This window comes from Bombus affinis, chromosome 2, assembly GCF_024516045.1.
Source record: "Bombus affinis isolate iyBomAffi1 chromosome 2, iyBomAffi1.2, whole genome shotgun sequence".
Taxonomy (NCBI): Eukaryota; Metazoa; Arthropoda; class Insecta; order Hymenoptera; family Apidae; genus Bombus; species Bombus affinis.
The window spans coordinates 2,124,483-2,141,819 of NC_066345.1; the positions used below are offsets into that span (position 1 = coordinate 2,124,483).

A 17,337-nucleotide genomic window follows, 5' to 3' on the forward strand; every position below is an offset into this window, starting at 1 on the left:
ATAATATTCAATACACTAGCAATAATTGAATAATACAATGAATATTTTGTGGAGAAAAATTTGAATGTATCACGCAGATGTTAAAAATGCTAGAGTATTCGTTTATCTTTCTGAAACAGCACAAACGTGAACAAGTGTCATCGATAACAAACAATAGTAATGAAAGATATATACCATAAAAGAATTATTATTAAATATTTATACAGGCAAAAAGCAAGGGGCAAGTGAAAAGAATTCAGAAATCCAAGCAACTATGCAATAAATCTCATAAACTATGTTCCTTCGATATGGATCATTCTGATTAGAAAGTTCAAAGAGAAGAAACCTATAGATTTTAGATATCGGAGAATGATTCACATGCGTTAAAAAATTATCTTCTTAAAGATCTGCACACTGTGAACGTGATTTTAAATAGAAAAAAAAAAAGAAAGAAAGAAAAAACGACCCTTGAGACAAAGAAAGATGAAGCGAAGAAAGTGGAGGACGATGATGACGAGGTAGTATCCTCTGGAAGAGGAAATGACAGGCATAGTGCCGTAGTGCCGAATAGTAAAAGTCGGAGAACAATGGATAAACGGAATGGTACAGCCGAGACCTTTCAGGCAATCGGGTAACTGGCAAAAATTGTGAAACACAATGGATAGAAGAACGCCTTCCCTTCTGGTCCGCTTTGCAATTCCCCCACGTTTCACCGAGCATTCCCTAACGTAACCACTTGTACAACCCAACGCGGCTGCGCCCCGGCACACCCACTTGACCCCGAAGTTAAAAGAAATTAAATTATGTAGGCTCTAATGTGTTCTCCAAGGCATTAAATGGTCTTCATAAGCTCTGCGTCGACATCACGAAATTTTTATCTTCCAAATGGCCACTTTGCATCGGCGATATTTTATTTCTAATAGATTAACGCAACGCGTTCTATCCGCGCGTTAATCTTCGTGACAATTACTGACAGCGTTACTTATCATAAATCATAAATCAATGATTAATACGATTAATAATCGCCACTTGAACAGGTTGCTAGAATATTAGGTACTAGAACGATAAAGAAACCAAATAGAAATGTGTAAAAAAGATAAATAAGAATTACAATAGACCTTCGAGAAACTTATTATAAAAAATGTATAACTTTCTAAGTCCGAATGTTACTTACTGTGCACTGACGTTCCATTACGATTTTGATATAAAGTCAATGAGATATCTTATCACGATTATAAAAGTTTTAGTATTGTTTGTCACAACTAGTGAAATAATACAGAGAGAAAGCAAATCGATTAATTATGTCGAAATTAAAATTTGAATCTTTTATTTACACTTCTCAGCTATTAATTAAAATAATTTATTTGGATTATTGTGATTGACGATCTCTTTTGCTCAATTTTCATTCTTTTTTATTATATCTTTTAAAAATATTAATATTCTTATTGAATAAACTATAACCATTTTGTTTTCATAAAATTGACAAAAGATTTTATTAACATTAACATGTTAAGTATATATATACTTAATTCGTACATTTGTCGTTTAACGGGTGAAATTTTCATTATACTTAAAAAATATTTGCAATTATTATACCTCAACAACGATATGTTATATTTGAAAAAAGTTTCTTCAATATTTTGTATAAAAATATTGTTATGGAAAAGCAAAAGGTAACTCGAGATTAACAAGTTACATAGGAAGTAGACATATCCAGCCATCTGGTGGCGCATTACTCAAATACATATAACAACTGTTAATATCGATCAACGATGACCCTAGTTAGCATGTCATCGTCATTATTTATCATTGCATGCTAATAGCAAGTAAACAAATACAAATTAACATATATTACGTTATTATATCACATTATATATAAATATTATATTAATGAAAACAAAATTAACCAACGATATTAAGCTCCTTTACAAGATTAAATATGATTCATTAAATAAACGATTGTTTTGATCACATACCTTGTAAATTGTCCAGCATATATGACAGCAGCTTGTGAGTCCCAGATGGTTCTCCATATAACGCCATTATTTCCTTGCTAAGTGGATTTCCCTGAAGTCCTAGCACTTGTAATTGGAACAATTTTCCTAGTTCATATGGTAACACTCGGAGGTAATTTTGGTTTAACAACAATTCTCTGAAATATAAACAAAACATCAGAATAAGATACATAAAAAATTTAATATGCGTTCAATTAATAATTCACGTTATCTTTTTACTGGATAATGGATATAAATACAAATACGATCATACCTGAGGTAGATGAGGTCCCCCAGTTCAGCTGGCAAACTCCGTAATTTATTGCTACTGAGATCTAAAGCACGTAAGTTGACTAAACGTCCAATCTCAGATGGTATCCTTTGTAAACTATTATCATTGAGATACAAAGCCGTTAGATGAGTCAATTGCCATAAATTTGGGCTTAAATTTCTTATACTGCCTGTTATCTCCAATTCTGGCCAATACGATTTCTTTCCAGAGTTTGCATCCTCCGTAGACATAAAAGTATGTGTACGACGTGGGTTGGAGTTTTCATACTTGTCTTTATGATTGCGAGACATGTTAAATCCTACACAAATATTGGAATGACGTTTAAAACTATTAAACATTACAATTACATAGCTATAAAACATACAAATTATATTAAACGATAGAGAATTAAACATTTACTTCAATGAAAATATTATATAGACTAATATTTTTGTAATACTTCTCAATGTGGCTACAAATGTTACATAATATATCAAATACAACAATTTACATACATAAAAATCTTAATTTATTTGCAATTGCTAATAACAGAGTAATTTATTCGTTTGTATATAGGTTAATTAACCCAAAATAAAAAATATACAATATGAGAAATCTTTTGTAAAAATTTAAGTAAAATATAATTTGTTGTACAATAATGTGGTTGTATTATCAACTGCATGTAATGTTTATCGTATCGATTATGAAATTCTCCATTTTATATTGTGCTTGATTTATTTTCAAAATTATAAACATTGTAACAGATATACTTCAGTACCTCATTGATATTATATATGTTCAAAAGAAATAAGCTTTTAAATACAGAAAAATTAATTTAGAATAATGCATAAAACCATTTGACATACAATCTTATCTCATCTTCCTTAACACATATATGCAATATTTTATTATCTAAAATATTACATTACTTTAATGAAAGACAAAGTATTGTGTATGTTCTTTGTTTTGCTGATACTATACGAACAGAACTAAAACATATTTTTTAAAAAGATGCAGATTTTTTCATATTTATAACTAAATACTTTATATTATTAAGAGAGAATTTATTCAATTCAGAATGCATCATTCAGAAATTCTATGAAAGTAAATTCATAACCTATGAAGTAAAAATGTTCATTTCTGAGTGCTTAATACCCGAAACATAACCTCATTACCTTTTGCGAACGTAATGATCAAAAGATCTATAAGAAATGCTAATATAATTTTTTAATAATACTTCAAAAAGCAGTTTATTTTTTAATGTGGACAATCTTTCATCTCTACACAGTTCATATGCTCTGTACGACAAGTTTCCGCACTAACATACATTTCTCTAACCGGATAGTTTCCCTACCTTTGAAATTTAATACGAAACCCGAAGGAAACTGTTACGCACCTTCATCTACCTCTTAGCACACACAAAACGCACGATGTGTTGATACCGAATGAAAATTTACGCGTAAACAAAACTACCTTGACAAACACAAATCCTCCATTTATCAACTGCACTGATCGCAAACTATAAGTGATCGTGATTGGTCGTGTTACTGCCGAATCTTCCCGAGGCAGCCGACACCAAACGATCGCCTTAAATTAAAATTTTACCAAAGCAGAAAATGTCTAGGGACTTTAGAAAATAACTATATATACAATTGCTTTCATTTATAGAATAAGATAGAATAAATAATCTTTTATTAGCATTTATATAAAGAATAAATTTCAAGTTTCGATTATTAAAGCATGCTTTCATTATATATTTTATATATATATATATATATCTACTATAGGTGCTCTCTATAGGAAGTAGTAAAGTACTATTTCATTTCAAGTACTGTAAACTATGAACTTTATCTTCTTACTAGTAGGTAGTAGGTAGATTTTACGCAAAAAGTAAGTCAAATATAAATGTTACAAAATATAAACACATGTTTTTGATAACAACACATGAATTCTTTTTTTAGGATATCATTGATTTCATCTCATACTTATTGCAAAATATACTTTTACTTAATATAAAACTTTCATACTATCCAAGCATACAAATAAAGATGGAATACAATGTCTTTCGAGGTGAGAATATTTTCTGATGTAACCTTTATTACTTTCACTTAATAATCGAAGAATTTTAATAAATTGATTTGAATTTTGCAGATTATTGTAAGGCCGAAAACAGTGAAGATGAAGAAATGAATCATGATCTACAATCACGGTTGTATGCTGAAATTTATTATACTTCAAATGATGTAGAGAATGTGGATAAAAAATCGAATGTTAAATTAGAAACTATTGATATAGCCAATAATAAACTTCGTACAGATGCAAATACTAGTAAAGTTTACGGTTTTAATGATACTCTTAGAAACAATGATATTGCTGGAAGTTCTAGCAAAACTTACATAAAAAACGAATCAGAAAATAATTCAGCATCAATGGAAGATGATAGTAAACCAGATATTACTTCCATTTGCATTAAAAGTACAACTGAAACGTTATCTAAAGATATAACTAACAAAAGTATCTCCAGTGTACCTTATGTGAAAACGCTAAACGAAACTGAAGAAAATATTGAGTCTACAAAGAACAATAGGCAATTAACATGTCATAATGTAGAATATGGTAAAATCAATTCAAATAATAATACCACTTACATTGTTGAAGATAATGTAAAATCAGAAATAAAAGATGAAAATGAAGAAAAGTTAGAAACCATACAATGTCTAAATAATGAGACAACTGCAAATCAATTTCCTCATCTAAATTCTACAAAACATGATGATGTTAAGAACAATGAGAATTGTCAGAGAATTGTATGTAATGAAGAAAGCAGTGATAACATTCTTAAAAAATATGAATTTTCTAAATCATTTATTAATAAACTATATCTAGAAAAATATGAAAAGTTAAAAAAGAAACTACAAGAAGTGGAAGAAGAAAAAGAAAGAAGTTTAAAAGAGAAAGAACAGGAAAAAATAAATATTAAAGAAAATCAGCAGAGACAAGTCATTATTGAATACGATTCACATAGCACAAAATCCATACATGAAACAAAAACAGATACGAAATACGAGATACTTTGTAGAACTGACAAACTGCAAAAACCTATCAATTGTTGCGAAGAAATAACAGTGTTAACATCAGACACAGAAAGTGATTCTGAAGAATCCATTTTAGAAGTACCGATTCCTCCAAAACCTCAACCACCTATCATAAATTTACAGGACTCAGATGAAAATTCTGAAACAACAAGTAGTAACAGCGATACAGATGAAGAATCTTCATTCGTTATAAGAAAGAAAAATAATTTGGTAGAAAATGTTAAAAAGAAAGATTTTATAATTGACCAGGAGTCAGATAGCTCTACCTCAGTTATTGATTGTACTAATGATGAATCAGCAATGGAAGATATAATGTTAAACTGTACAGAAATACAGAAAAGTGCATCAAGTATAAAAGAAATAATGGAAATGAATAAAATGGCTCGATCAGATCAATACAATAATAAAGACAAAAGCATTTGTGAAAAAAATAAGTCTATTGTAAGAAATGAAATTCATACTAAAGATCTTACTAGGCCTGACATGTTATTTAGCAATGATAAATACGATACATTTGAATTTCAATCGCCATTAAAAACAGTTCACAATAAAGATGTTATATATGAGAGGGACAAAGGTGAATCAGATAATTTTGCAGACGATGTAATGCTATCAGATTTCCTTAATTTTGAAGAACTAACTTCAAATAGAAATAAAAGATATTTTGTAGAAGATGTAATGGTATCAAATTTCCTTAATTCTGAAGAGTTGACTACAGACAGAAAAAGGCCTCTTGAAAAAGATGTAATGATGTCAAACGTTCTTCATTCTAAAGAACTGACACCAAATAAGAAAAGACATTATGATGATGATAATGAACCTTCTACAAGTGTAAAACAAAGGAGAAATACAGATAATGAATTTAAATGTTCCAAAGAAAATTTTGAACAACATAATAGTGACGATAAGAGTAATCGAGAGTGGGAAGAATATTTTTTTCGCCCTATGTCGGAGAAACTTAAAACTTTCTATGAATCTCAAGGACAAGAAAATTTTGATGTAAAGAAAATTCAGAGTAAAATGTCAAGTACGTCATTGAAAATTACTGTAGTCCTATTTTCTTTGTATTTATAAATTTATTATTTTTAAATATTTTTTATCGTAAATAAATTATAGAGGATCCAAGACTTTGGACTATTTTAGATGAAGACCTGATGCCTGATTTGTTCAAACATCGGAGATACTGGTACATGAAATGTACTAATTGCCACCAACATGGTCATCAGAGACATAATTGTACAGAGCCATATAAACCTACTCGATGTCATATGTGTGGTGCTCAAGGACATACAGAAACTCGATGCCCTCAGAAAATGTGCCTCACGGTTCGAAGATATATCATAAAAATATATTATGTGATAACTGTATAGTAATATGTTAATTTTTTACAGTGTGGTAAAAAGCAAGGTACATTTAGGAAAACATGTGAGGCTTGTCGCATACTGTATTGTGACATGTGTAATGCTATAGGACATAAATCAACTGAATGTCCAGATCTCTGGAGAAGATTTCATCAAACAGTGAGTTTGTTTTTACATAGAGTATAAATATTTTATGAAATTATGCACAATTTAAATATAAAAAGTAATTTTACTTGATTTTGTTTAATTTTAGACACGGACATCTGAGATAAATATACCAGAGAACTTATCTGAAGTTATGAAACCTGCAGATTTACTTTACTGTTGTAATTGCACCAAACGAGGACATGATTCTTCTACATGTAACGAGTATCGCTGGTCACAGCATTTCCCAACACCAGCTTTTGTATCAAATTATACAAGTGAGTTACAATACGAATATTCTGCTTGTGAAAGTACTAATGAAGACGTAATACCATTAACTAAATTAAAAAAGAAAGGTGTGACATTTCCTCCAAATGAGGTTGATTTAGACAGTTCTGGTGTCGTATATTCATATGGAACATATTATACAAAAACGCCTAATGGCGAAGAAGCTAAACGAAAACTTTTGACTCTTGATATTCATCCTTCTCACATAGCAGGTCTTTTAAAGGGTCGCATTTCTCCAATTTTTTTGGATGAATTAACAAAAATAATTAAATTTGAAATTAAAATATATTACAATACAGATAACGAATTAATGATTAGAGTTCGATCTGCGGTACATCTGCCTCAACATATATTAGAACTTTTCCTTTATTGGCTTAAACTACATGACGAGGATAAACTCTTGGATATTACTATAAACCTTCCCCGTAGAGCAAAACAATTGCAAAAATTTTTGACAAAAAAACTACACGAGTTCGAGCAGAATTTAGTAGATCCAAACTATATTTGTAGTCAAATAGAAGAGCTAAAAACATCAATGACTACTATTAAAGACCTCGCAGTATCATTTTCTATTGCAAAAAAAATCATAGACTATCGAGGCGATTTGATGAAAGTGTACCAGTCAAAACCTAATCATACTCATCTATTAAAGAGATTAAAAAGAGCCATGAAACATCTGAAAAAGTTTCCAGCCACTGAAGTGTACATGTCACAATATTTGAATATTATTGTTCTTTACAATAAAATTTTTGTACCTCGTAGATTAACAGATATCGAATTAAAACGTTTTCTTGCAAGATATTATAAAACAAGCGTGAAAAAAAAAGATGGAAAGAAGAATGAAGCTAAGAAACTAAAGAAGAACAAACTTACACCTTATAAAGCATTAATAGAAAGTTTACGGGAATATAATAAGGAAGAGAATACTATAAACAAGAGTGATGTATGTTCATCAAAAGATATTGGAGCACAAACTATACAAATACCTAGCATTGTATCCATTGAACATATTCCAACGAATAATATTATCCAATCTAACGAACAAGACGTAACATGTAATACAAAAGACGTTTTTACTGAAACATACACTGCAGAAAAGAATGTTACCGAATTTACTAATGATACTACACAATCGTCACATAATCAGGATAGTTCAAGTAATCAAATGACAGATCCTATACAAAACTCAAATGTAGTTACCATATCTTTTCAAAAATCTACACATACCAATGTATCATCAAGGACAACTAAAAATGTACCTTGTGCTAAAGTAAAACCCTCAGGGAATAAAAAAGAAAAGCATTCAGAAACAGAAAATAGTAATAATAAAGAAACAAAAACAAGTAACTTACAGGAACAAAATAACACAATTAATTCTGAAATAAGTGTTACAAAAAAGAAAAAATCTAAAAAAGCAAAAAAAGCAAAATTAGATCTTGAAAACAGTTTAGAAATTATAGAAAATCAAGAAACTGGAACTGACACATCTTTAGAAAATAAAGCTAGTGAAATTATAAATGAAGCTCTGGAATTTAATTTGCCATATATGAATAAAGCTGTTGAAGAAATTAGGAAAAGAATAAATGATAAAAACCTTAAACAAGAGCATATTGATACTTTACTAAGACTAATAAATTTGGAAAAAGATCACAGGAAATATGTAAGTTCATTTTATAATTATTTACAATGAATTTTATTTTTTAAAGTTATTAATTATATGTTATTATTAAATGAATAAAATAAAAATCTGTTAACGTTTCTAAAATGCTACACGTATTAAAATTTTTGTCCAAAAACATTTTTTATAAAGTTACAAGAGAACTAAATAATATAGTCTACTTTTAAGTAATAATTTTTATATAAAACTATATACATGTACAGAATAGTGATACACAGTATATAATTATACTGTAAATGTATTTCCATTTAAATTAATACTTTGTATCTGGGTAGCTTTTACTGAAGACCGTTGACTCTTGTAGATGTCACGCATACAGTTATATTAAAGTAATTTTAAATTTCACATTTATATATCTAGATAATAAACATGAAACAAATATCAAATATCATGTTCATTAAAAAAGCTAGAATATATTGGGTTATCCCATAAGTTCGTGCCGACCTTTGTGTATACATTTCATATTTTAAAGAAAAACAAGAGAACTTTTATCGAGACGGAATAATGAAAAATGAGAAGAAGTTGTACAACAAGAGGGGGATTACATTTTTTCATGAAACTGAAAGATATGTAAACAATCTTAACATATATAACCGCTCGAAAAACGGCACGAACTTATGGAATGACCTAATACAAATTATCTTCGCTTATTTCTTTGTAAATAAAGAAGAAATTGTTTTCAAGCAAAATGAAACATGTATTTTATATTTCTTATCCTGTACATATTTATTTCCTAAAGTATAATTATATTTAAATACAGAGTTTTACTCTGATTGATCAGTTATTATATTAAGTATAAAAATAACACTGAGTATTGAATTTTTCAATTTATTTTTACTCTTAAGAAAAAAATGTATGATTTGTTCTATATTTCAACATCCTGAAAATATCTTGTATCATGGAATGAAATTTACATTTTAGTACATTATGTTCATATGTACATATTGGTATTATACTGGTAAGATATACAATTGTGATTAATGAGTCATTTATGTCAATATAACTAAGATAATGGTATGAATTATATATATTCTATTCATTATTTCTTCATCGGTGGAGGTCCTCCCATAGGTGGTGGTGGTCCATTCATTGGTGGTCTCATTGGACCCATAGGTCCCATAGGACCCATCATTGGTCCCATTGGCCCCATAGGTCCCATCATAGGTGGCCTCATACCCATCATTGGTGGCATTGGCCCATGTGGCCCCATCATCATCGGGCCCCCTGGACCCATAGGGCCACCAGGATGCATCCCTGGAGGTGGCATCATACCTGGAGGACCCTGAGGTGGTACTCCAGGACGTGGTCCAAGATTTGGAGGTGGTGGAATTGCTGCTCCTTTATTTGCTGCGAAAGGGTTAGATGCGATTTTTCCAGCTTTGAATGCCGCCGTTGTTGCATCGATTAAGTGTTGTGCTTGTTCCTCCATCCATTTCTGATAGAAATATTTAACATTATCCTTGTGTTTACGGCCCTGACAGTGAGTTTTCCGTACACTCGGCGAATCATGCGTTAAGTACGTGTCACAATAATCACAGTAATATTTTGGCATTGTTTTTTCAATTATATAACGTAAGAACGCGTATTTCTTATAATACGTTGCACAATTTCTTTGTAATTGTATGAATTTCTCTCACAACTGAATGTTAATACTTTATTACAGGTTATATACACGCGTACTTATTATTAAACTTTGACTACAACCTTCGACTATATTCAGAATGGACAAGTTAGTCCAAAAATTAAAACTCTATTAAACTCCATCTGTTGGCGTACAGAGTAAAACTCTCGTTTGACGTTCTGTTGAACTCACATTAATTTATTAATTTCATTTAAAATAAAATTACCCATAAATTCTATAATATTATGATAAAGGAATAAAAAGAAATGTTTACATAATATTTTTTAAATAAATCTTATTAGTTTATTTTTATAAAATAAAATTTTTATGCTAATAAAATTTATGTACATTATTATATAACAGTTTTCTAATTATTTCAAAATTTTGGTCATAATAGTCTCAACCACAAATACATTAATCTAAAAAATCAATTCACGAAACTGCGTTATTGTATTAATATACATATTATAATTATAATAGACAAATTTTGATAGATCTATAATTTCAATTATCTAAACAATTTTTTATTCTCTTCTACAACCTTACCTCTTATACAAAATTTTAATAGAACTAAATAGATACATAATTTTGTACGCGGATTTGGTAAAGTCTCCATTTACAACTTTATCATCTAATTATGTGTGCTGTATTTGTTATCAGAAGCAAAATATAACACTCCTCTAATTGTCTGGATATCTTAAATAACCGAATCATATCTTTTGCTTCTTTCCTAAAGGAATCATTTCCATTTCTTGTATATTTCTCCTAAATTTTTTATAAAACAAAAGAACATCTGAATGAGCCCATACTTGTTGTTTATTAAAATCTAAAACTCTTAAAGATTGCAAACTTTGTGCCCTTGAAAGGGCTACATACGACTGGCCAGCATCAAAAACTCTTGCAAGACACATTTCAACACAATCTAAAGTTAAACCTTGACTTTTATGAATGGAAAAAGCCCATGCTAATTTTAATGGAACTTGTATCCTATGAACAATACTCCCAGTACTTGTTTTCAAATTCCATTTTTCTAGCTTTGCATGATATTGAACACCAGATTTAAACTGAACTACGGGTATATTCTCTACAAATTTAATAACTACCCCCCTAGCACCATTCACTAAACCATTAGCAACATTTATATTTTTTAATAGCATTACTTGAGCACCTATTTTTAATACTAATTTATCAGGAACAGCCAACTGCTGATTCAATGTGGCAGTCATTGCTGAATCAGAGTCTTGGGCCATATAAGTTTTTGATTCATCTTTCAACTCATCCAGTTGAAATTGATTAATTTCTTCAGCTTCATTAACATGAGAACAAAGTCTGGTTGCTAAAATGCCATTACTTTCTATTTTCTGTTTAGCTGTTGCTTTAAGTTTTTCTGCAGTGTCATCCGTCACTCTACCTATCCTAATATTATTTAAAATCTTAATAAATTCAGGATCCGTTTGTCTATGAACAGTTTGTAATTCATAATTAAAATGTACACATTTGTTCCATGCGCTACTTTGAAAACAAAACTTAGCTTTGTTTTCTTTTGAAACTGGTGGTAATTGAAAAAAATCTCCGCACAATATCAATTGTATTCCACCAAATGGTCTTTCATTTCTACGAATATGTCTAGCTACAGCTTCAATCTTATCAAAATAGTCTCCATCTACCATAGAAATTTCATCTATAATCAGATGTTTTGTCTTTCTCCATGAAATAGCAGCAGAATTGCGAGAAGCCATTTGAAAGCATCTATCTAAATTTGCGGTTCCTAGTCCGATTCCTGCGAATTGATGTAAAGTTATTCCACCTATGTGACATGCTGCTACCCCTGTGCTCGCTGTAGCCATCGTGACATCAGGCGGGAGAGCTGCTATTATTTTTTTCAATAAAAACGACTTTCCAGTACCTGCGCTGCCAGTAAAAAACACATTTTTACCACTAAGTACCGCATTTAAAACTTTACTTTGTTCTTCCGTAATTTGTCCTACAGTTGGATTTTCGTATAGTCTTTTGGCAGTAGACGATTTCAGTGCACTTTCATCTGACCGTTTTCTTTTTTTAGCAGCGCTAGGGGATGGTGTCGTAATCGTTGCACGCGATACAGCGATAGCCTTTTCTTTAGCTTTATTTATTTCAGTACTTGTAACAGGACTAATTTCATCATGATGTCCGAACTTATTAGAAAGTAGTCTCTCCTTTAATGGATTTTTTACTACTTGATCCGACTGACTTGACACTTTAATGTATAACGTTTTCAAAAAATTAATTAACTGCGATGTCGGTGCGTTGGATAAAAACAATGTACAATTTTCTTCTTTAAACTTGATAGAAGCTTTACCTTCAGACATAAATTTATTGAAAACAGATATAGATCTCAGCGATAATTTCGTCAGTAAACTTCCCTTTTCTGCACGCACTTCGATAAAAATTTCACGAAGATTATTTCTGATTAAACGTAAAGTTACTGTTCGATGATTTGTTTTCCTCAAAATCGAACCTTGTGAGTTAGTCTTTTCGATTGTAACGGAACACGTCACTGAACAACTATCTTGATCCATTTCTGCTTATGAAAATAAGTTGATTAAATTTAGATGCAAAATTAGTTGATCAAATGTTAGATACGATATTTAAGACCTTCTCGATTTATTGAAAACAAGACAATTACAAACTTTTCATACAAGAATATACTGCGTAAACAAGTACGTATGTATTATTCATATTCCCTGACGCCATGATCAACTGATTTGGCGCGATATTTACGCGCCATATCCTAGGGACATTTTTTACTCTTCAAAGATAGTTCTTCACTGTAAATGATTGGTCGTTACCATGGTGATATATCTCGCCGCGATATCGCCTCGTCTATGTGGATCAGATCTAAATGCACTTGTTATTATGTTTATCTAATTAATTGCTAATTATCATCTATGATTGGGTATGAGTAAATAACCAGCAGGAAGTTATTCTAAATACGAAAATAAGTAAAAAGTGTTGAATAACATTTTTTCACAAAATGTTTTGTTTTCAGGAGAAATAAATTTGGAAATTAACTTATAAACTGAAAAATTATATTTCACATTTTTTCATCATTTTTTCATTTCCCGCGTCTTTGACTTTTGCATGTATGTGGGTTGAATAAAATGAGTTCTAGGAGAAAGCTTGAAATACTAATACTTTCTGAAAAGGTGAATGTAATTGTGTCTTCGTATGAAACTTCTATATGTTAAATTTTCCTTTGTTAAATGTCTTTTACCCGGAGATTTTGATAAGTCGAAGCCTCTGTAACTCGAAGATTTCAGCTCTTCTCTTGAGATTCGAGTTACCGAGATTCGGTTGTATTCATATTGGACCTTAGATCTGCCGTGACCGCGCTTCTGATAGTCGCGAATGTTGTAGTTATACTTGCAGGATGCCGAGATATAGATAACTCAGAGACACTCGAGCTCACGGTGCTCCGTAGTACGTGAAAAGTGATGAACTACTAGAGATATGAAAAGGGAAAAGTTTACTGATGGGCCTTCGTGAGATCTTGAAAAAGTTGCTCACGAGGCAATCTCGTGCTAGCTCGAGCTAAATGGGTCTTCGGGCTACTCGAACTTGGCTTCAGTGGTGTACAGAATCAATTTTTTAAGCGACTGGACCAGTTTAGCCTGCAGTGAAAACGGTTCCATATAAATGCATTGAAACAAATATCTTCTATTGGGTTTGCTTGTCAGTGAATTTGCAGCTTTAAGGTCTTCTAGAAGAACGTGGCCACGGAGTAAGGAGACTGATGGATCATCTGGCAAGTGGAGTGACAATGACAGCGAGTCAAAAAACTCGGCACTTACTCCAGAATAGTCACGAAATTGAGATCGATATACGTACAATATTTTCTCCATAATTGATCGAAAATCGGGACTCCTCGGTGATGGATTACATATCGTGTACAGGACTCGATTGTATAATGGATACAACATTTTGTCGAATTTAGAGAAATGCAGCGCAAGTGAGAGAAAGAAAAGGGGTTCCGAGAGTCGACTGGACGAAAAGAAATACATCCGTTGGACGATGTTAATGCAACAACGGAACTTTTTTATTTTCTATTCTTATTGAATAAAACTTTTACCAATGTAATCCTGAGGTTTTTTCTGATTAGAACAAGAACCAAACGCGATATAATTTGAAGCATGTTTGTTTATTTAGCGATATTAACTTATTTTCTTTCGTCTATTATAAGTAGGTGTAAATGTGATTTAAACTACATCGTGTTTGGATTCATTTTAGCTAGAAAAAGCTCATAAATACGGTAGTAAAATTTTAATTTAAAAAATTCAGAAATAAAAAGGTTTCATTATTGTCTCATAAATAATTAGTATTTTTTTATGGACGATTGAATTTGGGTCAAATCACGTTACTTAGCCCCTTGGGGATGACAACCGATCAATTATGGGAAACGTAGTGGCGATCAGTTGTAGAGAAAATACTGTATTATTTAATACGTACTAAAATATAGTATAATACATATTTAAGATGATAATAATTAATATTATTTGACGTTAACTATAAGTGTTACGACAGTTCGCGGAGAGACGCGGTCGCTAGGAAAACGCGTCAGCGAGAGGCGTAACTTCTCGCTAAAATTCTGTTAATCGACGCCACGAAATAGTCGTTCTCCTGTTTCGGTTGAGATAACAGAGGTGGTTCAACTGAATGTAACACTGTATTAACAGGTTAATATAAAATAATATATTTAATAATAGTGTGGCGAATGTATTACAAAAAATTGACTCAATGCTTTACGATATTATTCGATGTAATTGGTTTGAATTTGATCGTCAGACCTCTCGATGTGTAACGTTCGATTCGTCAGAAGGAACTGCTCCTCTTTCGATGATTTCTTTGTCTCATTTTGAAGACGACCCCCACTATGCTCGGGTCACGCCACCGTTCGCGCCTATGATCACGTATGTCCGTTCTTGTATGGAAAACGTAACGGACAAAATTCGACGTTTCGAGAGCTCGCTGCTTGGTGACAACTATGCGCTCGTCGATACATTGTATATGATCCGGCGGTCAGATAAGACGATCTGTCTGCGACACTGTAGGGCCGCGAGCGACGGTTAGAAAATACAGCCTGTGGTAAGCCTCGTGGCGTAACAATAAGTAACGAGATAACAGGCATATATAGGTAAAATTCAGACAATACAACTCAAAGTAAAGTAGGCGTTAACTCCAAATAGAAGCATCGTGTAAATTCGAGCTATCGCGGGGAGACGCGGTCGCGAGAATACGCGTCAACGGGAGTCGTAAATTCCCGTTACGATTGTAATAATCGACACCACGAATAGTTCGATCCCCTTATTTCGGTTAGGATAATAGGGGTGGTTGTTGTAGTATAACATTGTGATTCACAGAGTTATAAAAATGTATATTTCCAACACTTTGTACAATCACACAAATTAGTAACGCCGTTAATTAAGATACAGGTGACGAAGAAAAGGATTATTCGTAGATGAGAGAACGCGTGTACGTTGACTTTGATTGACTAGCTAGACACTTTGGGAGTCGTAGGAACTCTCGGACCTGTAGAAACTGTGAGAGCTATAGGGACTCTGAAGTTCGTTCTGATGTGTTTACGGAGGAAAGCTCGGTATGGGTGTACTCTTTGAACGAAGAACGCAGATTCGTTGCTTACATTTTTAGTTGGGAAAGTGAGGGCAATGATCCGTGATGCCGATTGGTTATGACCAATGTTGGGAATGAAGATAGAAGGAAGAAGCCTTCTACCAACGTGGTTCATGGGCGACATTGTTTATGAGAGAATTTTCCGTTTTCGGATTTTCCGTTAGATAAATCTCCGCCTTTTGCGTTAGGCCACTACCCACTTTCTCCGTAATTCTTAAGAGCGCGTAATAAACCCAAGGACCTTTTTAAAAACCAGCCGAAAACACTTCTAGGATTAGAAAGTCTTTTCGGGCAAACAGATTGACTTAAACCATATGTGCGAACAATGCAGTTAGGAGTTCAAGTTTATGGTGTCTTTCTTTTTTTTTTTTTTTTTTTTGCGTGAGGAGGGGAAAATGCTGTTACGCATGCCCAGTGACCCGCATCACTGGGTTATGTGGGACTCGGGCGGATGTTGTTGCCATACCCACTAAAAACCCCTCCTCCTTCTTCCTCTGCTTTGAGGACAGACAACCCCGGTAAAACCTGTCGGCAGTCATCAGGGTTGTCCTTTCATGCCCCGTTGTATCTTCTTCTTCGGGCAGTTACTGCTCTCATCTTCTCAGCTAGTTCAGAATACTGGGCTGTTCTCCTTCTGTGGTTCTTTGTTGTCTTGTATCTCTGCCTTCACTGCTCCGCGTAGTTGTTGCTCTCGTTCTCCTCCTTGCCTCCTCCAAGGCCTTCGCAAGTTTATGGTGTCTTGAAAAGCATAAACACCAACAATCTCAACTACCTCACCACATATGAACCCACATACTGGCCCACTGACACTAACAAAATCCCCGATTTACTCGACTTCTTCATAACCAAAAATATCTCGCCTAGATATGTCCAAATCAACTCCTCGACTGAACTCTCTTCCGACCACTCCCCCGTAATAGCAACAGTCAGTTCAGCAATAATCGAGAACCCACCTAATGGCCTTATTCACAACCAACTCACCAACTGGCAGCTCTTTAGAGAAGTCTTTAATCACTCAACTTCTGCCTCAATCTCACTAAAAACAAAGGAAGATATCGAAACAGCCACAGAATACTTAAACACGAGTATAATAAACGCTGTCCGCTCCTCAACGCCTACTAAGGCTTCTATCAGTAAACACGAATATCCCCATTACATATTAAACAAAATCACAGAAAAACGAAGACTAAGAAGAGTATGACAAACCCAGAGAACACCGGACGACAAACGCAAACTAAA

The 17,337-nt window shown here is 32.5% G+C and overlaps 4 protein-coding genes across 6 annotated transcripts; 1 reads left to right on the plus strand and 3 right to left on the minus strand.

Annotated features, from left to right (window-relative positions):
* Positions 1–1,886: 1,886 nt before the first annotated feature.
* LOC126913801 (CCR4-NOT transcription complex subunit 6-like) lies at positions 1,887–3,797 on the minus strand. Of its 2 annotated transcripts, none has more exons than XM_050717079.1 (3): positions 3,599–3,787; positions 2,248–2,563; positions 1,887–2,131 (listed from the first exon to the last, which is right to left on the minus strand). In XM_050717079.1, the coding sequence occupies exons 2-3, from the start codon at positions 2,553–2,555 to the stop codon at positions 1,948–1,950; spliced, it is 492 nt and encodes a 163-aa protein (XP_050573036.1). In that variant the 5' UTR covers positions 2,556–2,563; positions 3,599–3,787; the 3' UTR covers positions 1,887–1,947. The 2 variants fall into 2 exon arrangements, with proteins under 2 accessions (XP_050573036.1, XP_050573035.1); XM_050717078.1 differs by having other exon boundaries at positions 1,889–2,131; positions 3,641–3,797.
* Positions 3,798–4,015: 218 nt separating this feature from the next.
* On the plus strand, positions 4,016–9,504 carry LOC126928996 (uncharacterized). Of its 2 annotated transcripts, XM_050744942.1 has the most exons (6): positions 4,016–4,134; positions 4,206–4,314; positions 4,396–6,366; positions 6,456–6,664; positions 6,731–6,859; positions 6,954–9,504. In XM_050744942.1, the coding sequence occupies exons 2-6, from the start codon at positions 4,293–4,295 to the stop codon at positions 8,820–8,822; spliced, it is 4,200 nt and encodes a 1,399-aa protein (XP_050600899.1). In that variant the 5' UTR covers positions 4,016–4,134; positions 4,206–4,292; the 3' UTR covers positions 8,823–9,504. The 2 variants fall into 2 exon arrangements, with proteins under 2 accessions (XP_050600899.1, XP_050600900.1); XM_050744943.1 differs by having other exon boundaries at positions 4,065–4,314; positions 6,483–6,664.
* Positions 9,505–9,624: 120 nt separating this feature from the next.
* On the minus strand, positions 9,625–10,513 carry LOC126913800 (U1 small nuclear ribonucleoprotein C). Its single transcript, XM_050717077.1, has one exon. It carries the CDS (start codon positions 10,360–10,362, stop codon positions 9,850–9,852), a length of 513 nt encoding a protein of 170 aa, XP_050573034.1. The 5' UTR covers positions 10,363–10,513; the 3' UTR covers positions 9,625–9,849.
* Positions 10,514–11,017: 504 nt separating this feature from the next.
* On the minus strand, positions 11,018–13,250 carry LOC126929008 (ATP-dependent DNA helicase PIF1). The gene has a single exon (XM_050744970.1). It carries the CDS (start codon positions 12,987–12,989, stop codon positions 11,142–11,144), a length of 1,848 nt encoding a protein of 615 aa, XP_050600927.1. The 5' UTR covers positions 12,990–13,250; the 3' UTR covers positions 11,018–11,141.
* Between the last annotated feature and the right edge of the window lie 4,087 nt (positions 13,251–17,337).

Coding starts and splice junctions, on each gene's coding strand:
- LOC126913801 (XM_050717079.1), bottom strand. CDS start 2,555: ATGTCTCGCAATCATAAAGACAAGTATGAAAACTCCAACCCACGTCGT. Junction 2,132..2,247: donor GGGGACCTCATCTACCTCAG/GTATGATCGTAT, acceptor TTTATATTTCAG/AGAATTGTTGTTAAACCAAA.
- LOC126928996 (XM_050744942.1), top strand. CDS start 4,293: ATGGAATACAATGTCTTTCGAG. Junction 6,665..6,730: donor CTCAGAAAATGTGCCTCACG/GTTCGAAGATAT, acceptor AATTTTTTACAG/TGTGGTAAAAAGCAAGGTAC. Junction 6,860..6,953: donor GGAGAAGATTTCATCAAACA/GTGAGTTTGTTT, acceptor GTTTAATTTTAG/ACACGGACATCTGAGATAAA.
- LOC126913800 (XM_050717077.1), bottom strand. CDS start 10,362: ATGCCAAAATATTACTGTGATTATTGTGACACGTACTTAACGCATGAT.
- LOC126929008 (XM_050744970.1), bottom strand. CDS start 12,989: ATGGATCAAGATAGTTGTTCAGTGACGTGTTCCGTTACAATCGAAAAG.